The following is a 22298-nucleotide window of genomic DNA, read 5'->3' on the forward strand; positions in this document are numbered from 1 at the left end:
AATAATTCAAAAATTAAGATTGTTCCATGTGTATCTTAGGACATTTTCAGGTTTTCGAGTTTAGTGTAGAACTACTACAGCAATAATATAGTAACAGCCCAAGTCAACATTACTAGTTTGAAAATGTCTAAAACGTGATATAAACCTGTAATACATTCAACAAATCTGGTACTATATCATAGATGTGCAGTTGCTGAAAATGAATCACCCTTGCATGGTGTTTCAGCCAAGTAGAGTCAACAGTTAATCTCTGCCATAGTTTAGACTTGGCAAATAAAACTTCTACACATCTGAACAAAGAAAACTCGAACCAGAGTACAAACAATTGTACATGAGACATTTCAGACAGTTGTTAAGTACAGACACCAAATGTGTGGTTACTCAGTTCTGGAAGGGAAAGGCATTTTTCACTTCATTGCCTGAGCCATGCAGAGTCTCTGACCGCAGAACAGAAAGCGCAACTAGTCTCAGTAGAATTTGAACATCCATTATTCATAGTTCTACACATGCCCGCCCATTATTAAAGTGGGTTTAACTGGACCTTCCAGTGAAAATGACATGCTTTTGTCCACTTTCACTTTGTCCACTTGTGATCCAATCAGTGAGAACACGTTCAGCTCCGCCTCCACTTGAGTGCCACGCCCACATCTCAACATCCAATCAACAACCAGTGCATAAAATCAAGTCCCAGCCATAAATTTTTTTCTTTTTCGTCACAATATGGAAGAAAAAATCTGTCGCTATAATAAATGTGTAGTACTCTCAGTTGTGTTAACACAGTTCTGTTGTCTGTGGACTTTGCCGGTCATTGTAAATGCAGTGCCTTTACTCGTGTGTTTGTGCAGGACAGTGTCTCTCCAGCCAATGACACTCATGGCAGTGACAGCTCTCTCCGCCACAACGACACCGGGTTACTCACAGAGGCACGTGCAGACAAAACCAGCGACAAGAAGGTCAAAGAGAGGGTATGCATTTTCTCTTTTAAGGAGTAATGTATAATCACCTGGATATTATATGTGAATATATTATATGTGAAGTGGAGAGTCTGGGTATGTATTGCATGCATGTAACGATAGGAATTTGCATAAAAAAGACTGCTTCCATTGACTTTGTTTTCTCATTCTCATATCTCATGGATTGTGTACTACAGTATGTGTTTGTTTGCAGCTGTCCCCATCAGATGCCCTCATTCGAAGACAAAATAAACACAGCGATCATAAGAAGAAGAGTAAAACAGAGAGATCAAGTCCCTCAGCTCCTCCTCCTCCTCCTCATAACTACAAGGCTTACCAGCTCTATACTCTCTACAGAGGCAAAGATGGCAAGATCATGCAGGCAAGGAACCAAAACTGTTTCACAATCAGATTAAACTCCTTCATTTCTCAGTTATACCCCACTGAAAACTTGTATTAGTTAGACTATCAAAGAACCTTAAGATTATATTTGTATGCTTGGGTTACACATGATGCACATCTCTGCCTGGGCCAGTGCCACACTGTAAAAAATGCCAGGAATTTACAGGATTACAGAGTATTATTTTACAATAAATTACTGTCAGAAATTTACAGTGAAATTAATGCATGCTGGGTCATTTTATACAAATGACTGTGAATCAACAACAGAATGATGCTGACATCACAGCAATTTACTGCTATTTCACATTATAAAGTTGCTTTTAATAATGCCACTGTAAGAAATTATATTGTTCAAGTACTGTAATTGCAATTATTATTAACCTGGAATATACTGTAATTTAACACTGAAATATCTTGTGCAGTAAATGGTCAGAGAAACATTGGAATGTGTTTTTGACTCTTGAATATGTGTTATTTCCATTAAAGGCCCCACTGAATGGCTGCAGGTGTGAGCCTCTCATTAATAAACTGGAGAACCAGCTCATGGCCACTAAAGAGGAAATGCAGTCAGAGATTCACACTGTACAAGAGCTCATGAACAGCAAGTTGGGCCAACTGGACCGCAAGAACAAACACCAGGTGCAGACAAAATGTTGGTTTGTCAAAACATTTCCCAGATTCAAGCTAATTAACTTTTTGGCTGTGGCATATATTGACTATATCTGAAAAGATCACCAATCTAACTTCAGCAGCCCATAATTTCAATTGTTAATCATGCTGCTTCCACCTACATTTATCTGTTATTTGTTATTTACATGTTTAAATGTTTATGTTGGATTGATAACTGTGTGTTGATTTTCAGATCAGAGCTCTAGATAAGATCACTTTAGAGAGAGTGTCCGCTGAGAGGACTGAATGTTTACTTCGCATTGACAAGAGAGCTGTACAGGAACGCCTGGAAGGAGAAAAAAGACAGGTACATTTCAACAAAAAATTTGCATAAACATTTTATGTTTTACATGCTTTAAAACCAGAGACAAAGACTTTGATAAACCAAGACGGTGTGCTCATATTGACATCACTGAATGGGGAAAGTGCAACTCAAAGTATGTTGTATATAGTATGAACGTAATCTGGACGTAGTTAATTCACCATGTTGTCATTATCATGTCAGTTGCGCCGCTTCACCTCCATTCATAAATCCTCTCCCGTGGCCTCATGGGATAGTAAAGTGTCCATCGTATGCACACTTCAGAATCTCACCCTAGGAGGTCATCCGGGTACTTTTTGCTACTCTTTTATGACTTCTGTAAACTCAGACATACTTCTTTTGTCATAAGATCTTTTGTCACTGTTTTTCACCTACTATAGTAGAGGAGCATGCGGTTTCGGATATAGTGTCACTGCAGCTGCCGTTATAAGCCTGAGACGTGCGTTTAAAGATGGCATCAAGCAGTAAAATAGACTTTGAGCAAACTTTGAGAAATGAAATTTATGGGACAATTCATGTCAGATTTTGTTGCTGTTTCAAAGCGTTATTTAATTATGAGTTTGGCAAGCGGTTTTTGAGATTTCAGGATTCCCGTATACAGGACTTGGTCTTGAATGCCTGAAACAGCTACCCAGAGGCGTTGAGTTACATCTTTGTCTAGATGTAAAAGGAACAATATCTGGCTTATAAGTGTTCAGGCTCATGACGATACAGCTAATAATCTGGAGATTTTTCTTCCCTGTAATGATATTTTATGTATATCAAATTGTGGCTATCTATGCTGATTAATTATAAGTGACTGAATGACACGGTCTTATAAATATCAACTCTTACATGGATTCTAGTTTTCATCGTGATGTGTTTTCTTGTCATTCCTAATATGAATTATCATGGGCTAATCTTTGGATTATTTATTCCATCGCTTTCTTTGTAAGCAGGCTTCAGTGGTCCACGATATCAAGAACTGGTGCCTTTCTAAGATCCAAAGTTTGGAGACGCGTCTCTCTGGCGATCGCTGCAACTCCAAGTTACGGCGCTCCTCATCCCTCACCGACACGCTTTCGGATTGGGATCCCCATTCCCACACAGCTGTACCAGACACATCTGGGGGCAGAGCATGTTACTCTCCATCAGCAAACCAGCCCGAGCCCAAAGATGGAGGAGAGACTGCAGCAGTGAACACGTGTCCTGAGGACGGACCTGCCAGTTATTATGTGATCGAGGTGGACGTCTCACCGGGTAGGACACTTACTCAGGACTGCATGGATGAATGAACAATCACACTCACAAACACATGCATTCAACTGTTTTCTTTCGCTTTTACAGAGGCAGATGAGCAAAACACAGATTTTCTGGCTCATCTCACGTAGAGAGAGCAACATGCAGCATTAATGGTTTTCCTGTGTTTGTCCTCATTCAGTTAAAGGCTTATATAAGTGTTATATAATATAAATATGTGATGTAGGGTTATTATAAGTAAAATATACAACACTGACAATATTATTTACGCTGAACACATAAGGAAGGATATAGCAGACAAAATTATTTATTTATGTATTTAATGAATAATTGTAAATTTTTTATTATACATATAAATACATCAAAAACTGTTGCAAATGAGTTCCTGCAGACACTTCTTTCATGTCTCTCGTATCACACTGTGGACGGATGTGCTCTCTCTCTCATTTCATTCAAACGCAGCTGCTCATTATACATATATACAGTATATATATATATATATATATACCCTCATTCAGTATTCCCTACATTACTCCACTAATATAGTCCACTTGAAGGAGTGAATGAAAACGAGTAAGTGGATTTGGACACTGAGTGCGCCGGAAGGGCTACCGCTTTTGCATAGTTTGTGCTTGATGTTTAATAATTAATCATTTGAAATTAAGTAAACTGCCAGCTCCAGTAGTAATGAAAATATTTATCTTGAACTCTGTCATGGAAACTATGTATAAACCTTAATCAATAATCAAGTAAAAAGGAATGTACTGTGTACCTGTATGATATTACGCAGTAGCCACATTGCACCCTTCGGTTTGGAAAATGGATGGATGGATTATTCAGCTGCGGCGCCATCTTCTGGTCAGATGCGGGAATTAATTTACTGTTGAGCGTACATTGGTTGTACACTTGTTATTGCAGTGCATTATGGGATTGAATGATTGCACTCGATAACATCCACTATGGTTTCAGACACCACTAGAAATGGCTGTCCCCTCAAATAAGGCCCTATTTCCTTGGTTTTTTTGTCTAGGCTCTTTTTTCCTTGAGGAAGCTTTGGGTTTAAATGAGTTAATACAATTTTTACTAGTCAATATTTTGTTCAATTATTTACTAATTTTGTAAGTAGCCGTGTAATAAGCAGGGCATCCAAATATGTGCATCCAACCGATTGTTCTTGCAAAATAATACCCTTTATGGTGATACAAAACAACGACTCTGTGCCTGTAGGTTTAAATCGTTCATTTTGAATGAACCACTACTTTGGTCCAATAACCCATCTGGAATGCTAATTGCTGATTCGGTGCTACTTCTGTCGTGCATCTTGTGTCATCAACCCAGAACTAACGTTGAAGAATTGAACATCACTACTTCACACTGGGGTCCTAATCGCCCTGTTGGGGTTATTTTGTGATAACAACTCGCCGGATGTACATTTACTTCGCCACAATTCCCAGACAGCAACACTATGGCTACGTTCACACTGTCAGTCCAAATCCGATTATTTATGAATCCGATTGGAATCTGATCTAAAATTATTGACGTCCACTGTGCATCTCAACTGTTCAGATCTGATTTGAGTGTCCATGTACCTCTTTTGTTTTTTGGGAATATCTGCATTGGTTTTTATGGCAATGTTGTTGCGTTGGTAGGAATACGCCAAAAACAACAACATGGAGGGGTTTGCAGTACTTATTTCAGTTGTCTTATTTAAATTTTACAACACGATAATATGTATCTACCTTTCTGGTCTACTGAATCAGCAGAACCGGAGGAGGCTGGTGTGAGCAACTTTATTCTGTGCTGTCGTCTCCGATATGCACAAAAATAGGGCTGGGTTGCTGCTGGTCCTAGTGTCAATGTGCATGTTACATATTACACGACGAAATCTTAAGCTTTTCTCTGTCTTTTCAGATAAGCAGTCATTACAAAATCAATCTGCCCCCCAGTCTCCTTGTATAGTCCGGCCTAAACAGCGATCTCGGGCCTGTAGTGACCCTCATCGAGTGCAAGATGAGCCTCAGGACTCGAGTCTGGAGCCGGCACGCGTCCCGGATCAGGGCTGTGAGCAGAAATGTGCGCTCGAGCACAGGAACCTCAAAAGACGCACCCAACAGAAAGCAAAGGCCAAACCAAACGCACAAGCCTTGGCGAGTACAGGAGAGCGCGCCGCCGCCGAGGCTTCCTTCGCCCAGGAGCGGGAGAACATGCACGCGCTGGAGGTCACACAGTACTTCTTTGAGGCGGTGACCCTGCAGATGGAGCGCTGGTATGAGCGGAAGATCGAGGAAGCAAGATGGCGAGCCAACCAGAGGGCTGAAGCCGACAGAGCCGCCCTGCTGGACAGAATAAGCTACCTTGAGGATGAACTCAGACTGCTGAGAACTAGCAAACAGGAGGAGAGCTAGTGTATAAGTAGCCACTGGTGTAGAAGACACTGTAACTCACTAGGTTCTCGATGGATTAGTGAAGTTCGATTAGAGCAGCTAACACATGTAGATAACACTGAAGTAACAAAGCATCAGAACAGTTTGAGCCGAAACATAATCTATGCAAGTGCTTGAATGCAAACGTGTTCTGAAATTTGCCAGAACACAATTCATAAAGGAGGGCAAGTAGCAATGTATTCTCAGTGCTGCCACAAGGAGTGCCATAGAGCGCAACAGTCGGATTCTGGAAGTAAAAAGCCAATTCATTTTTCTCCCTAGGAGAATTTTTAACAATATCTTATTAACCTTTAAAGACGGACCTACTGTGAGAAATAAGGTTGGTAATTGATCCTATAATGTGAATGGATGGCTTCAACAAAAGCATATTTCAACTTATTTTTAAAATTCTTGTTAAATAGCTGAATTCATGGTGAAAAACAACATTTCTCATTATGCTGCCCTAAAAATTCCACCAATAAGAGTTTGTAGGGAACGCCCACTACCATGATGCATAGCAAATGACTGTAATTAAATAAATTGCTTGTTTATAATGGGGAGGACGTCTTAAGCGATGAAACTTGCAGGAAGTTTTAATGGTACAAAGACCTCTTATATACCAAAAGATCAAGGCAAATTTGGTTTCTCATGTCATGACCCCTTTAAAAGTCGCCATGAAATCAAAATTGATATATTTGATTTTTTACAGAATGTTGCTGTTTATTATAAATAATGTATCCCTGCACATCATTATTTTTTAAATACAAATGCCCTCGTCATCTTTATTCAACAACATTAACCTCCTCGAAACGGCGTCCTTCACAACTGACTGCAAACTGGCTCTCAGATCTGCCTCCGTATTTAGTTAGCAATGCCCAATTTCCTACAATCCAGGCAATTCCCAAAGGGCGAAAGTCCCGCCCTACATTTTTCTCATTCCGAAAGCTGTTCCACTCGGATATACATCACAATAGGGAAGAAAAGACTATCGTCGGTTTCATGTTGACTTTTAATATTTGTGTGTGTATATATATATATATATATATATATATGCATATTTTGCAATAGACTTTCTATAGATATTCATCAACAACTTTAAATGAGTAGTTTTTATATCTCCGTCGCTTTTAATTCGATTTGACATTCCCAATGCTTCATGGGAATGTAGTTTGTTCACTCATTAAAGCTATATAGTCTTATCTTTTTGTCCAATTTTCTAATAATTTTTTGCTTCAAATCAAAGTTTGGACTGTTGTGATTCACCTTGTAGCTGGTTGGCTTGATTCATGGCTTATAATTCTTTAACAAAGACCTTTTTTTTAAATAATGGAAAAAATACTTATTGATCCAATGCCACTGCTTGCTTGGGTTTGTTGAATGAAAAGCAAGAACAAAGTTGCCATGCTTTCAAAGCCCTGTTCAAGACTTTGCGTCTGCATTTGTTTACTTGCATGGATTATGTGTCTGGCTTTACAGTCATAATATCATGACAAACCATCACCACCAAAGGTCTGTTGAAACTCCAGGTTTTTACCTCTTTCATAAAGCGCTTCTCGTTTCTAAGATACATGACACTTCTGCTTCATTGTGGACAAAAACTTTAAATATACTGTATAATGTTTTCTTGATTTATATAAAATAAAAAGGATTAAGAAAACAGCATGAGCACAATAACTAATACTACTCAAATTTGGTGAAAAGAAAATTACTAAATTAAATTACGCCGCTATTTTAATGGAGGTTTGCCAGATCATATAAAATCAGTGAACAATGGAACAGTGATAAAATAAGAGTAACAAAATCTATCAGCAAACACTGTGATAAAAACAAGTATTAGTTTATTTTGTAATGTCTTTGTACATCGACTTTCTTGCACAAAATGAAAGGTCTTAACCTGTGATGTTCAATTTCGATGTAGTCTGTAGTGAAAGTCTTAGGAACACATGATGAAATAAGTGTTTGTAAACAGATTTACATGTGTGGATTTTTCATATTTCATTTGCACAATATTGGTAGATAAATAATATAATTTAACAGTTTTTTTTTTAATCATTCATTCAACAAAATTCAGAACACATGGGTAGGGAAAAAAGTCTGTCCCCTTCTATGATAAAATGTTTTGGGGTTGGTGTGGTGAAGACAGCTAAAACCCTTACACTTTTCACCAATCAATCAGTTGAGCCCAGCGAGTGCCATTTCATGTGGACTTTAAAGATTCCCAAAACGTTGACTGATTCCATCACCACCATTGATCAAGACACCTCACCTCCATGAAGACTGAACATGTAACCTGTAGATAATTGTTGTTAGTACTGTTAAAAAAGGATCAAAAACTAAAAGAAGAGAAATCATGGTCACTATGATTTCAAACCACTTTCTTCATTGCCAGTGTCTATTGCGGTTGATTTTGAACTATGTATTCAATGTTTTGACAAGTGCTAAAAACTAATATGTAATGTTCACATTTTTTGTTATTATAACTATAATTGTTTACAGCTGCTTCAAAGGGAAAGACATTATTTACTATGTCATACAGCTGTAAATCAAAAATTAATGTTTAATAAACTACATCCATGTAAATTTGTAGACAAAAAAACATCTGGAATCAGACATTCCAAATTGCACAACATTAAAATTGTATTGCTTCATAGACTGTTAATATGACTTGCCTTTGAGTAGTTTATATACATGAAAACAAAGGCTAACAGTTTGCAAATTTCCACCAACAAATGCAGTTATACGACACCATCTCTCCTTGCCGCTTCATCGCAGGGATCATGTTAATCACTGCTAATCGAAGGTTTTCCTCTTGTAAACCGCTTCAGGTTATTTGAGGGACACGGCCAATTAGCAGAGATTTACGGTGGTTCCACATTTTTCTTGAGCTCGTCATGACGGGTTTTAAACGCAGCTTTGAAGGGGTCGTGCCCTGACAGGTATTTTTCAGGAACGGTTTCATATCTGCGAGGAATGTAGTTTTTCTGGGATTATAATGCAGATGTCACAGACACAGGTGTATTTGTTCTGTAATCATGCAATATTTCAACTACACACTAATTGATTATGACTCAGAGAAGTGAATATTTGACTTAGACTTTAATTAATATTTGGCAGATGAAAAGAAGTTCTTGTGCATTATAAATATACAAGTAGATATATACACATCAAAATATCAGGGTTTTTTTCTCATTATAGTGTACTTTTTGTTAAAGGGATAGTTCACCCAAAAAAGAAAATTCAGTCATTTACTCACATTCATATTGTTCCAAATCCATAAGACTCCATTTTTGAAACACAAATTTTTAATTTTCATTTATTTTGAATGAAACCTGATTTCTGAGATTTAATTTAATTTCCACTCATCAATAACAGCGAAACTTCAAACGTTCATAGACACAATTGCTTTAGATGATGAATAGATTTAATTTAGGCTTTTCTCATGTATCATGGAAGTTGACCACATTTGATGTGCTTTATGTATGTACATTGATTGTTAAATGAATAACAGGCTAAATTAAATCTGTTCATCATATAAAGTGATCATATCTCTTCTGAAGACTTGGATTGAGCGGCTCGATTCATTTGGATTAGCGCTACTTTTAAAAGCGTGAAACTTTTAGTTGTGTGGACTTTCAATGGAAGGACAAAAAGGAAGAGAGATTATTAATCTTCATTTGTGTTCCGATGATGAACAAAAGTCTTTTGAATGACAATGACAGAATTTTCCATTTTTGGTGAACTATTCCTTTAATGAGTGGCGTAACATCTCGGTGCAGTTTTACAGCGGATCTTCTAGCATCCAGCCAACGCGAGTGATTTTCTCAAGTCCTCCAGATGATTCTGAGCTTGAGTGATCATCATGCGCACGACATCCTGGGGAGGAAAACCATACAATATTTAAACTGAATGTAAAGGGGATGTTGTAAGTCAAATCATACATGTTCTATGAGCTGGTGATTTCCGGCTACATGTGCGACAGCGGCCGTTGGCGATGGGACAAAGTTGAGAGCTCAACTTTATGGGAATGAGAAACGAACTACCAAGGGTAAAAGTGATTGGCTGCATGATGCATCAGGACAGCGGTGGCAGAGCAAGAGTAATCGCTGATCTCCTGTCAGTGTAAAAGCAGTTTGTACCAGAGACCAAGGAAGACATTTAATCTGGGTCATAAATGCTTGTTTTATTCAGCAGTTAGTTTCAATAACTAAAACTGTCTTAAAGGGATAGTTCACCCAAAAATAATGTGCTGGTAATTTCCTCATTACTAATCATGCGACAGGAAGCTTGTGCTCCAGACTGTCGTGATCGTGTACGCGCTCAGGACCGTATGAAGGTAATATGATGCCATAAAGAATCGCATGCGCAGGGTCAAATTTGTGAAAGTGTACATAGCGATTGCAAGCGTAAATTAAATTTGCATGCGCAAGAAGCTTTCGAAACGTGTACATCGCCTTTCAAGTGAAAGAAAAAAACATTTGAACAGTTATTTCCAAGCGAAAACAGAAATTGCAAATAAAAACAAAAAACTGCAACTTAAGACTGATCGTGTAAAGCCAAACTTTGTGTAAAAACAAACTGTTGCAAATTTCTAAATGACTTGTGTATACATGAGGCAAAAAAGTTCACGAAATAACCCGATTTGTACAGTACAGTTGTGCCTTTATTACCTGCGCTTACAGTTTTGGCACGATTCTCTCACTCACTGAGTTTTGCTAGTGTGAAGAAGAGGACGGGTCCACCTTCATCATGTAGCCAATCAGATGAGCTTCTCGCTGACTCTCGATTTGCTCTTATCTGATTGGTTCAATAAACACACCAGTTGCCAGAACACATCTTTATCTTCACTTGCCTCAGCATCGTTCTCGTTACCGAAATCATGGTACTTTTATTGCACAAATACATGTTAATAATTAATAGATAAATAAATCAATCGTGATTGTTTAATTTTTCCTGCTTATTCGGCTTTACAAATTTAAAAAACGCACATGCGACCAACAAAACATGAACAACTCGTTATTCCCAAGTCATAAAAAAGATTTGTGCAAACTGAACGAATGGTTTATGATCGACCCGTCAGCCTTTACTCGTGGTAAAAATATAGTCACTTCAACATAAAGATTATGACTGAACAGTTATGGGTAAGAAAAGTGGACTAGCACTGTAAGACTGCAGAATATGTGTGTGTGAGGTCACCTGGTCTGTTTCACTCTTGTTCCTCTTGAACTCTTCTCTGGCCCAGTCTCTCAGGTATCTGCGATCAGACTCCAGTGGGATTTTGCGGATGTTTCGGAGCAGATCTCTGTACAGACCCAGAACCTTCTGTCTCTGCAAAAACTGACCACAACACCACACTTCATACTGCAGCTTTCGTACATTACTGAGTTGCATCTGACTGCACACTTGTTTTTAATTGTTGGTCTATGTTCACGTTTTATTTTTATCATTGAAATATCATGCGAACAGATGATACAAGGATAGTTAAATAAGTATTGAGCAATTAAGTAAATTAACAACACTGGATAATAACTCAACAATGGTGGGGAAAGAGTTAAAGTCATTTAATTCATTTGAGCATCTGCTCATAATTTAAAAATAAAAAAGGAAGTTAAAGAGACAAAAAAAACCCTAAGAACAGAAAATGGTACTAAGTTTATTATAAAGAGGCCCTAACTACAATTTACAAATTATGATATATATTCAAAAGTTTGTCATACAATTTATGAGTATGACAATACTTTTTTGTCATAATTAAGCAGTTAAAGTCATTTAGAATTGTATTGTATAAGATTTGTTTAATAATTATACTCCTTACATTTTCAATATTAAAAATACAATGCGAAAACCTGTATGTGATAAAAATTGATTTAAGGCAAAATCCCAAATCGGTTTCTGAGGCAAAGAATTTGGATAGATCAAACCAAAAATAATTAAGAGGACATTAAAAAAAGTTGATCGCATGATTTATTTATTTTAAATACAATGTTTAAAAAATCATTACCAAATCTAGATGTGATAACTGTTATATCGTTAGTAGTGTAAGTTAGCCTATATAATGGTAAGCGCATACTAAGAGCTAACTAATATATTCTATTATAAAATCCCCAAAATAATTTTATTCTGACTGAATGGTTCGCTTTCTCTAGGGAAATACATATCTTATTTCTAGATTTATGTATTTGTTTGCATGTCACATAAATGTCTCTGGTCGTCGCGTTAAGAAATAATCTCACGTCGAGCTGTTTTTGAACGCATCCAAACAGCACTTATCGCGGATGTTATCGTGCTGTACACAGGTGTTTAGAGACTGTAAGTTACCTGTTTGAGACTCAGTGCAGCGGCTGGGACTCGACACACGGCCATGTTGAAGAGCAAAGATACCATAGACATAGACAGTAAAAGAAAGATACGGAGACGCTGATGTTTTGTTTTTCGCTTGTCAGAATCAGTGACGTCACGATCTTCTTCTTCTTCTTCTTCTGTGTTTAATGGCGTATTAACTGACTTCTTTGTATAGCGCCACCTACATGAATAACATCTAACTGTTAATCGCATTGATTACCATGGATGATTTCAAGGCTGAAGAAGAGTAATTTAACATGAGAGAACAAGTGCTAAAACACTTCATATATTAACTGTACAAAATATAAAATGCCTTCTCCATATGTAGAATTGTTTTATATATTATATTATAAATTCTATATTCTTGTTTATATTAATTTTTTCTGCAGATTGCCCCACACTCACATTCTTCATCTCACTTCCCAGAAAAACCTTTTCACGTTTTTGGTTTTAGCTTATTATATTATATAAGCAACATAATTATATATTTTTTTGCTTATTATTACGCAATATATTTAAGCTTTACTCTATTTTGTCAATTAATTTTGGCCTAAGGTTCATGTTACATTATATATGGTTCTATAAAAAATTATATATATATATATATATATATATATATATATATATATATATATATATATATATATATATATATATATACACACACACACAAGCTCACCTAAAGGATTATTAGGAACACCTGTTCAATTTCTCATTAATGCAATTATCTAATCAACCAATCACATGGCAGTTGCTTCAATACATTTAGGGGTGTGGTCCTGGTCAAGACAATCTCCTGAACTCCAAACTGAAGGTCAGAATGGGAAAGAAAGGTGATTTAAGCAATTTTGAGCGTGGCATGGTTGTTGGTGCCAGACGAGTATTTCACAATCTGCTCAGTTACTGGGATTTTCACAATTTGCAAGAGCTCACCAAAATTGGACAGTTGAAGACTGGAATAATGTTGCCGGGTCTGATGAGTCTCGATTTCTGTTGAGACATTCAGATGGTAGAGTCAGAATTTGGCGTAAACAGAATGAGAACATGGATCCATCATGCCTTGTTACCACTGTGCAGGCTGGTGGTGATGGTGTAATGGTGTGGGGAATGTTTTCTTGGCACACTTTAGGCCCCTTAGTGCCAATTGGGCATCGTTTAAATGCCACGGTCTACCTGAGCATTGTTTCTGACCATGTCCATCCCTTTATGGCCACCATGTACCCATCCTCTGATGGCTACTTCCAGCAGGATAATGCACCATGTCACAAAGCTCGAATCATTTCAAATTGGTTTCTTGAACATGACAATGAGTTCACTGTACTAAAATGGCCCCCACCGTCACCAGATCTCAACCCAATAGAGCATCTATGGGATTTGGTGGAACGGGAGCTTCGTGCCCTAGATGTGCATCCCACAAATCTCCATCAACTGCAAGATGCTATCCTATCAATATGGGCCAACAATTCTAAAGAATGCTTTCAGCACCTTGTTGAATCATTGCCACGTAGAATTAAGGCCGTTCTGAAGGCGAAAGGGGGTCAAACACAGTATTAGTATGGTGTTCCTAATAATCCTTTAGGTGAGTGTGTATATATATATATATATATATATATTATCCTTTTTTTAAATAAATGGGTTGTGAAACAGTTGATTATCTACAGATTCTCCTATATTCTTCTCAAGCATGCAAGGGTCAAATAGATGTCAATTTTTCTGCATTACATAGAATACCTTTATTCTTTAACAAGAGTTTGTAACAAAATTTGTTCAACGATTTGTTCATTGTATATGGAAAGTGGCGTATACACAAACAATGAGCCTAACATCCAAAACTAGAGGAGAGCGGTGCACAACCCAACAGTTCTCGACTTCCTCAGTGTGTGTAAATACACTTAGGGTTCAGTATATTTATTTATTCTCACATTAATTTCACACGTCTAGTACAATTATGTGGTTGTTTCAATAATACAGTGTATACTTTTTTCTTGATTTTCCCTGAAAGAATGGAAGTGAAATGTGACAACATGCCCCATAGGTGGTCACATGTGAGGGGCACATTGTAACAATCACATGACAGTTTAAAATGTTATCTGATCTAATCAAAAAATAAACAAGACAATCTAAAATATTTTATCAATAAAATACAATTATTAACTTTTTCATATTAAGTAAAGGCATTTTTTAATAATTAAAAATGAACACATTTTTGAGTTTGACAACAAACACACACAGCAAAACACAGCTATACAGCATAATACAAAACAAAATAATCATTTCTAAACATTGACTCAGGATTTGATCACTCTTTTCCCAGTATAATTCATAAAAGTATAGAATAGCAGTTTTAATAGGGGCTCATTGTAACGCAGTGATACAACATGCGTTTCACAACTGGGGTTTAAACCCGGCGAGTGTCTTCTACTGGTTAGCGAAGCGTTTAAGAACTATATCAACTACTAAATAACAGATATTAGATTAAAATAATATCAGAGTAGTCTAATTTTAAATACACACACACACAAAAAAAGGAGTTTTAAAGGATCCTTGAAGTGCTTTTCTTGATTATACTTTTTGTTTGTATTGTTTTTTTTAATGGTTTTTATGGTTCTTTCTGTGTGAAACTATGTGCTGCCGTCTTGACCAGGGCTCCTGGAAGAAGAGATATTGATATCTCAATGGGATTTACCTGGATAAATAAAATGTGGAAAGTTTTAAACCAGCCCTGCGTTAGTTTGTGCCCCGCTCACCCCTGTTTACATACACACACACACACACAATACTTTGACACCTTTTCTCTTCAGTAAATTTGGGTCATTCCCTGGATAATTTATTTGCCCTTTTCTGTTAATTGTTATGTTCGATACATTTACTCATTTATTTATCAGTGTTTATAGCACTGACAAACCTTTGTCATTATAGTTTTATAGGTTCTGGACAAATGTTCTGAAGCCTCAGTTACATCCTCAGTGACATCTTTTAAATTAAATTTGTGTTTGAATAAATTATGTGAAGATCCAATCTGCTCCACTGCATTTTTGTGTTGCTCTTTTGCAGAACACATATTCAGTTCTGGCTAAGACCCAGTATTATAAATAAAAAGTATTTGAGCAGAACGTTACAATCTTCAAGGAAGGTTACACACAGTTTCCCACACACTGTTCATTCTCACTGAACACACAGATGTGGGTGTGTAACGCTGCAGTCACTGAACACAGATGTCGTGTGTAACGCCGCAGTCACTGAACACATAGATGTGGGCGTGTAACGCTGCAGTCACTGAACACAGATGTCGTGTGTAACGCTGCAGTCACTGAACACACAGATGTGGGTGTGTAACGCTGCAGTCACTGAACAAAGATGTCGTGTGTAACGCTGCAGTCACTGAACACAGATGTCGTGTGTAACGCTGCAGTCACTGAACACAGATGTCGTGTGTAACGCTGCAGTCACTGAACACAGATGTCGTGTGTAACGCTGCAGTCACTGAACACATAGATGTGGGCGTGTAACGCTGCAGTCACTGAACACAGATGTCGTGTGTAACGCTGCAGTCACTGAACACACAGATGTGGGTGTGTAACGCTGCAGTCCCTGAACACACAGATGTGGGTGTGTAACGCTGCAGTCACTGAACACATAGATGTGGGTGTGTAACGCTGCAGTCACTGAACACACAGATGTGGGTGTGTAACGCCGCAATCACTGAACACACAGATTTGGGTGTGTAACACTGCAATCACTGAACACACAGATGTGGGTGTGTAACGCTGCAGTCACTGAACACATAGATGTGGGCGTGTAACGCTGTAGTCACTGAACACACAGATGTGGGTGTGTAACGCTGCAGTCACTGAACACACAGATGTGGGCGTGTAACGCTGTAGTCACTGAACACAGATGTCAGTGTGTAACGCTGCAGTTGTGGGTGTGTAACGCTGCAGTTGTGGGTGTGTAACGCTGCAGTCACTGAACACAGATGTCAGTGTGTAACGCTGCAGTCACTGAACACACAGATGTGGGTGTGTAATGCTGCAGTCATTGAACACACAGATGTGGGTGTGTAATGCTGCAGTCACTGAACACACAGATGTGGGTGTGTAACGCTGCAGTCACTGAACACAGATGTCAGTGTGTAACACTGCAGTTGTGGGTTTGTAACGCTGCAGTTGTGGGTGTGTAACGCTGCAGTCACTGAACACACAGATGTGGTGGGTGTCTAATGCTGCAGTCACTGAACACACAGATGTGGGTGTGTAATGCTGCAGTCACTGAACACAGATGTCAGTGTGTAACGCTGCAGTTATGGGTGTGTAATGCTGTGGGTGTCTGCAGGCCTCACTCATGTAAAGCTGGTACGGGCCGGATGGAGAACATCATCTCATGAGCTTTTCAGCCTGAAATCACAACACAATTACTGATATGACTCGCATGATATTTATTAAATTATTATTCACATGATATATTTATCATGTGAGGTCTGAGACGTTGTTTTTTACCTTTTTTAATCTTTTAAATAATAAAACCACAACATTTCGTCAATAGATGTACATCCACGCGTGTGCTGATTATAACAACAGAGTGTTTTGCCCTGCTTACTGTATATCTGTGCCGTTTTGCTGATGAAAAGGATTCACTCTTCTGAACTCTGGCCATCTTCAACTGGCATATTCCCAATCCACACTTCCATCATAGTAGTGAGCAGCAAAGAGTGATCTACACGTGACATAACACAAGATATCTGTTGCAGAGGCTTGAGTGATGCATGTATTGGTTCTTATATATCAGCTGATATAACATGTACCCAGTGGACATCATGCCATCGCAGCTGACATGAACGTGAAGGGGGATTTCAGAAGAAAATTTCTATTCAGCAGTTCTCTAGATTGCAAAGGCCGCGTCTGTATTACAGTATTGTACAGGGTTCCCTGTACAGTTTAAATCTTTAGTTGAATTTCCCTCCATTAAAATGTACATGTACTGTATACTGCAATCAAACCTAAAGCATGTGAACAGAATCACAGAGCATGTTCCTCCATTATGCAGATCGGCAGCATTCACAACATCACCTGCAATTGACACACACACGTCGCTGTCCTCACACACACGTCATATATACGTGTCGCTGTCCTCTCGACTGTCCACACACACACACCTCACACACTTCTCGCTGTCCTCACACACACACACACACACAGACTCACGTGTCGCTGTACTCTCGACTGTCCACACACACACACACTCACGTGTCGCTGTCCTCTCGACTGTCCTCACACTCTCTCTCTCTCACACACACGCACACACGTCACTGTCCTTTCGACTGTCCTCATACACACACACTCACGTGTCGCTGTCCTCTCGACTGTCCTCACACTCTCTCTCTCTCACACACACGCACACACGTCACTGTCCTTTCGACTGTCCTCATACACACACACTCACGTGTCGCTGTCCTCTCGACTGTCCTCACACACACTCACGTGTAGCTGTCCTCTCGACTGTCCTCAGACACACACACACTCACGTGTAGCTGTCCTCTCGACTGTCCTCACACACACACACACACACTCACGTGTCGCTGTCCTCAGACTCGTAGGTGAGATCAGACGCTGCTGCTGTTGATTCCTCTGTGCAGCTCGAGCAGCTCTCCTCCATCTCATCTTCCTCTTCTTTCACACGCGGCCTCTTGTTCTTTGGAGAACACGTTACATCGAGGCCGGGGCTGCAAAGCTCCGTGGAGCAGGACATCCCAATAGAGAGGGTGGGTGGTTTCACCTGGACCGCTGAAATTCACACACACACACACACACACAGATAGTCTGGTTTGCTATCTTTGTGGGGAGTCTCCATAGACGCTATGATTTTTTATACTGTACAAACAGTTTATTCTGCCCCCCTACACTAACCCTAAACCTACCCATCACACACACACTAACCTAACCCCTAAACCTAGCCATCACACACAGCAGTGCAACACACACAGAGAGACCTCACACAACCAGTCAGTCAGTAGAGTGAGCTTGCCTTTACTGCGTCGCTTGGGCTTGGGCGTGGAGCGCGTCGCCTGCACCGCGGCGCTCTTCTTCACCGGTGTGGGGGAACACTGGCAACCCACGTCCCGTGTGAGAGGCTGTCGGACGGGTGCAGCACACAAACGTCAAAATACATCTCACTCACTACCTCGAAGTAAAACGTTATACGAGTGTTTGTAGTTAGAACGCGCCAGTCATTCACTGACCTTGGCGCCCGGCGACGCCCCGACCGTGTAGACGCACGGCACCGCGGTGTCCGACAGCAGCAGAAGCTTCACGAAGCCCATCTCGTGCTGGCGGAAGTTTTTGAAGCTGTCCTGCGTGAAGTGCCGCGCACACAGACGCGTGTTCTCCGTGACGCCTCCGTCGTCGAAGTGCAGAAACTGCAGCCAGCGGGCGCGCAGCCAGGGCACTTTCGGGATAGGGAAGAGGGTTTGGGGAGGGGAACAGCCTAAAATACACCTCATCACCATGATGTTGTTGTTGACTTTGTCGTCTTCTTCTACTACTACCCATGGGGTAGTGGTTGTCAAACTATCTGTTGGTGCATTTCCGCCACCTACTGGGATGGAGAGTGAAGATTGTATTGGAATTAGACCAAAAAAAAGTAATCTACAAATATATTTATTTTATATAGTTTATATACACTTTATAATAATGGTTCAGAATGTCAAGTATTTTTGAGCATTTTTCAGCAGTCATGTCGTGTGTTCCGTATTTTCTGTCAACTGTTTAAAGTCCCCATTCAATCAAAATTTTAGTTTTTTGGCTTTTAGTATGAATATGTTAGCCTTAATGTTAATGTTATCTATAAGCTAGTGTGCTCCAAAACAATGACAACATTCACATTTAGAAGATAATAAGCATTCAAAACTTACAGTCTGTCACTTCCGCCAACATGGATCAGTGATTTTGATGACATCACTCTACACAGTTTCTCTTCAGATTTTCTGTCCAATCATAAGCTCTCTTGAATCTGAAGCCCCGCCCCCAAATAGTCACTGAAGCTGTGGCTGAAATTGGTCACTTGTTCACACTATTACTATTTTCTACATGGTGAACTATATAGTGGATAGGGAACGGTTCAGACAGTGTAAATATGCTTTCCATTGGGCCGAATGGTTGGGAGACTGGTTTCATGTTCGTGTCACACAAACCTCCGCAGCTCCGGTCCAGAGACAGCACAGAGCGAATCATATGATCGACGCAGACCAGAAAACATATAGGACCGGTTTGAATTCTGAACAGAGTGCTTCATTTTAAAGTGATATGGTGGAGATTAGGAATAGAGATGGTTAGAGATTAAGAGGAAACTGTGGCTTTAACAAGCTCAACAGCTCTGGCTGAACTCTGATATAAACTAAACGCTATTGGCTATTTTTAAAAGGGGAGGAGCTGTTCAATATGTCCCGCCCCATCTTCCTGTTTCAGTGGAAATACCTCACCACACTGAATAATGCTGCGCATTTCAAGGCACTTCACTGGGCCTTTAAATCCTGTGAACTGCAATATCTGACTGACTGGGTAATTATTCACTAATTTTTTCAAATTAGCTTTATTAGCATGACTGTGTAACACAATGTTGCCAAAGCATCAACATATTATATATATAAGTAATAAAACAAACAAACACAAACAAATAAAATATGTAACATTGTAAATAGATAGATAAATAAAAATTATCTATCTTAATAGATGAATAAATACAGAATAAATACAGTGGGTCACTCCAGAGAATTAGCTGTCTCTGGCGTTATGAATAGCTAGCATATATTTAGCCGCTAGTGCAGCTGTACTATCATCTCCTCCAAGTAAGAAGGACATTTTTTCAGTGTCACACAGTTCAAAGAATGACGGAATCAAGGTTTCAAATTTGGGCGGAAAAGTTTCTCTTATATCGGTGTATTTAGTACATATGAGCAGAAAGTGTTTCTCATCCTCTATGTGCTGTGCTGATCACAGTGTCTACAGATCCTCTGCTCTCTCTCTCTCCATGTTTGTCTATGTCTTCCTCTCTCTAACTCTAGATCATGGTCACTTAATCTGTATTTGGAGAGGATTTGTCTTTCTTTAAAATGTTTAATAAATAGATAACTGGCCAATTTAGTGGTTCTATTGAGGGTCGAGTAACATTGGAGTTTATTTTGGAGGTCAAAATGTGTTTTAGTGACTCATCATGGGTGTCTTTTAGATTTGTGTGTATTTCTTTAACAATAGTTTTGGGGCTGTAGCTGTAGTCAGCGGGGGGTGTAGTCTGATGGAGGAGTTGAAGAGCGAGTGTGTTTAGAGGATGAGGTTTTGCTGAGCTTTCATTGGCGAGGAGGGCTTTATATTGGACTGACTCTGGATCAGAATGATGGAGGTGATGTCAGAACTGAACACATCTCTTCTGGATCTCGATGTTCAGCGGGTACAAGCCTAGCTCAGCCCTGCAGGCGGCGGTGGATGTGTTTCTATGAACCCCTAAAATATTTTTGGCAATTTCCAATTGTAATTTTGTGTTTTATCCAAAAAAATTTAATTTAGTACTGGTCCCCAAATTACACATCCATATAAAAGAATTGGTTTTATTATTGAATTATATAATTTTATCCAGGTTTTAATGGGTAATTTTAAGTGGCCACATCGTGATTTTATAGCATAAAAAGCCCTCCGAGCCTTTTCACTCAGTGTTTTGACAGCCAGACCGAAGCGTCCCGAAGCGCTGATGTCGATGCCCAGATAGCTATAGCTAGTGCTGTGCTGCAGAACCTGGCCTTTATACAGGAACTGGTGTTTGTGTTCCTGAGATCTGGCCTTCTTCTGGAACATCATGACTCTGGTTTTGTCCAGATTGACTGTCAGGGCCCAGTCGTGACAGTACTGTTCCAGCAGCGACAGGCTCTGCTGAAGGCCCTCAGGTGTGCGGGACAGCAGGACCAGATCATCCGCGTACAGCAGCCATCTGACCTCTGACCCTTGACCCCTGACCTGTGTGTGCTGTAGAGTGAGGCCGGGGACAGTAGAGCTCTCCAGCGCTGAAGCCAGATCATTGATGTAGATGTTGAATATAGTCGGGCTCAGACTGCGGCCCTGCCTCACTCCACGGCCCTGCTGGAAGAACGCGCTTCTGTGGTCGCTGATTTTCCCCGCACTATTGTTGTTGCTGTACAGAGATTTTATAATATCAAATGTTTTTCCGCCGATGCCAATTTGTAGGATTTTGTACAGTAGACCATCATGCCAAATTGAGTTGAATGCTTTTTTAAAGTCTACAAAACATGCAAATATTTTCCTTTGTTTGTCCTTGATGTTTTTGTTGATGAGAGTGTGTAGAGAATAGATGTGGTCTAATTGAGTTGGTTTTATACAGTGAATCAAAAAGCAAACTGGTTCATGATTCAGTTTGAATCATTTGGGCAGTTAATCACGCCAGAAAACTATTACGCTATACGAACTCAAAGTACAATAAACGTTGGATAAAGAGGAATATTTACCTACAGTCCATATAAAAATAGCCTGTAATGCATCCTATCATTCACCATTGATGAAGGAGATTAGGTTTGTGAACGGCTCGGGGAAAGGCATTTTCCAAAAATATTAAAGGGATAGTTTGCCCAAAAATGAAAATCTGTCATTGATTATTCACCTTCATGTCATTCCAGACCAGTGACGGCGTTTCACGACAACCTAGAGTATGGCATTCCCCTCTGGGCATGTAGAATAATGACATTACCGAACGATAGTCTATACCTCACATTTTACCAAACAAAATGCACGATGCACTATTATACAGAATTACACTATTATGTAGTACACTATTACACTAATAATTAAAACTTACTGTGAACCGCATTAAATATAAAACGCATGTTTGAGCTTCAGCAAGAACCCATAAGGTTCATTCTCGTGTTATGCAGCACGTTTGTAGTTTCTGCAAGAA

At 39.4% G+C, this 22298-nt stretch overlaps 3 protein-coding genes across 3 annotated transcripts in view; 1 reads left to right on the plus strand and 2 right to left on the minus strand.

Moving 5' to 3' along the window:
* Nucleotides 1-8606, plus strand: part of ankrd6b (ankyrin repeat domain 6b) — a 50249-nt gene extending 41643 nt beyond the window's left edge. The window contains exons 11-16 of the mRNA XM_077219652.1: nt 846-965; nt 1168-1335; nt 1842-1994; nt 2218-2331; nt 3285-3585; nt 5497-8606. Of these exons, the coding sequence (XP_077075767.1) occupies nt 846-965; nt 1168-1335; nt 1842-1994; nt 2218-2331; nt 3285-3585; nt 5497-5990 (1350 nt within the window). The 3' untranslated portion in view covers nt 5991-8606. The remainder of the gene's footprint in view (nt 1-845; nt 966-1167; nt 1336-1841; nt 1995-2217; nt 2332-3284; nt 3586-5496) is intronic.
* A 479-nt stretch (nt 8607-9085) lies between these two features.
* Nucleotides 9086-12523, minus strand: lyrm2 (LYR motif containing 2). The gene is made up of 3 exons (XM_077219673.1): nt 12324-12523; nt 11202-11342; nt 9086-9881 (listed from the first exon to the last, which is right to left on the minus strand). The coding sequence occupies exons 1-3, from the start codon at nt 12393-12395 to the stop codon at nt 9801-9803; spliced, it is 294 nt and encodes a 97-aa protein (XP_077075788.1). The 5' UTR covers nt 12396-12523; the 3' UTR covers nt 9086-9800.
* A 1532-nt stretch (nt 12524-14055) lies between these two features.
* Nucleotides 14056-19573, minus strand: LOC143729383 (uncharacterized). Its single transcript, XM_077220612.1, has 5 exons — nt 19534-19573; nt 18583-18935; nt 18369-18474; nt 17917-18127; nt 14056-17060 (listed from the first exon to the last, which is right to left on the minus strand). The coding sequence occupies exons 1-5, from the start codon at nt 19571-19573 to the stop codon at nt 17003-17005; spliced, it is 768 nt and encodes a 255-aa protein (XP_077076727.1). The 3' UTR covers nt 14056-17002.
* Between the last annotated feature and the right edge of the window lie 2725 nt (nt 19574-22298).

The sequence above is a fragment of the Siphateles boraxobius genome, unplaced genomic scaffold (genome assembly GCF_051911475.1).
Source record: "Siphateles boraxobius isolate OS27281-9 unplaced genomic scaffold, OSU_SipBor_1 8, whole genome shotgun sequence".
NCBI classification, from domain to species: domain Eukaryota; kingdom Metazoa; phylum Chordata; class Actinopteri; order Cypriniformes; family Leuciscidae; genus Siphateles; species Siphateles boraxobius.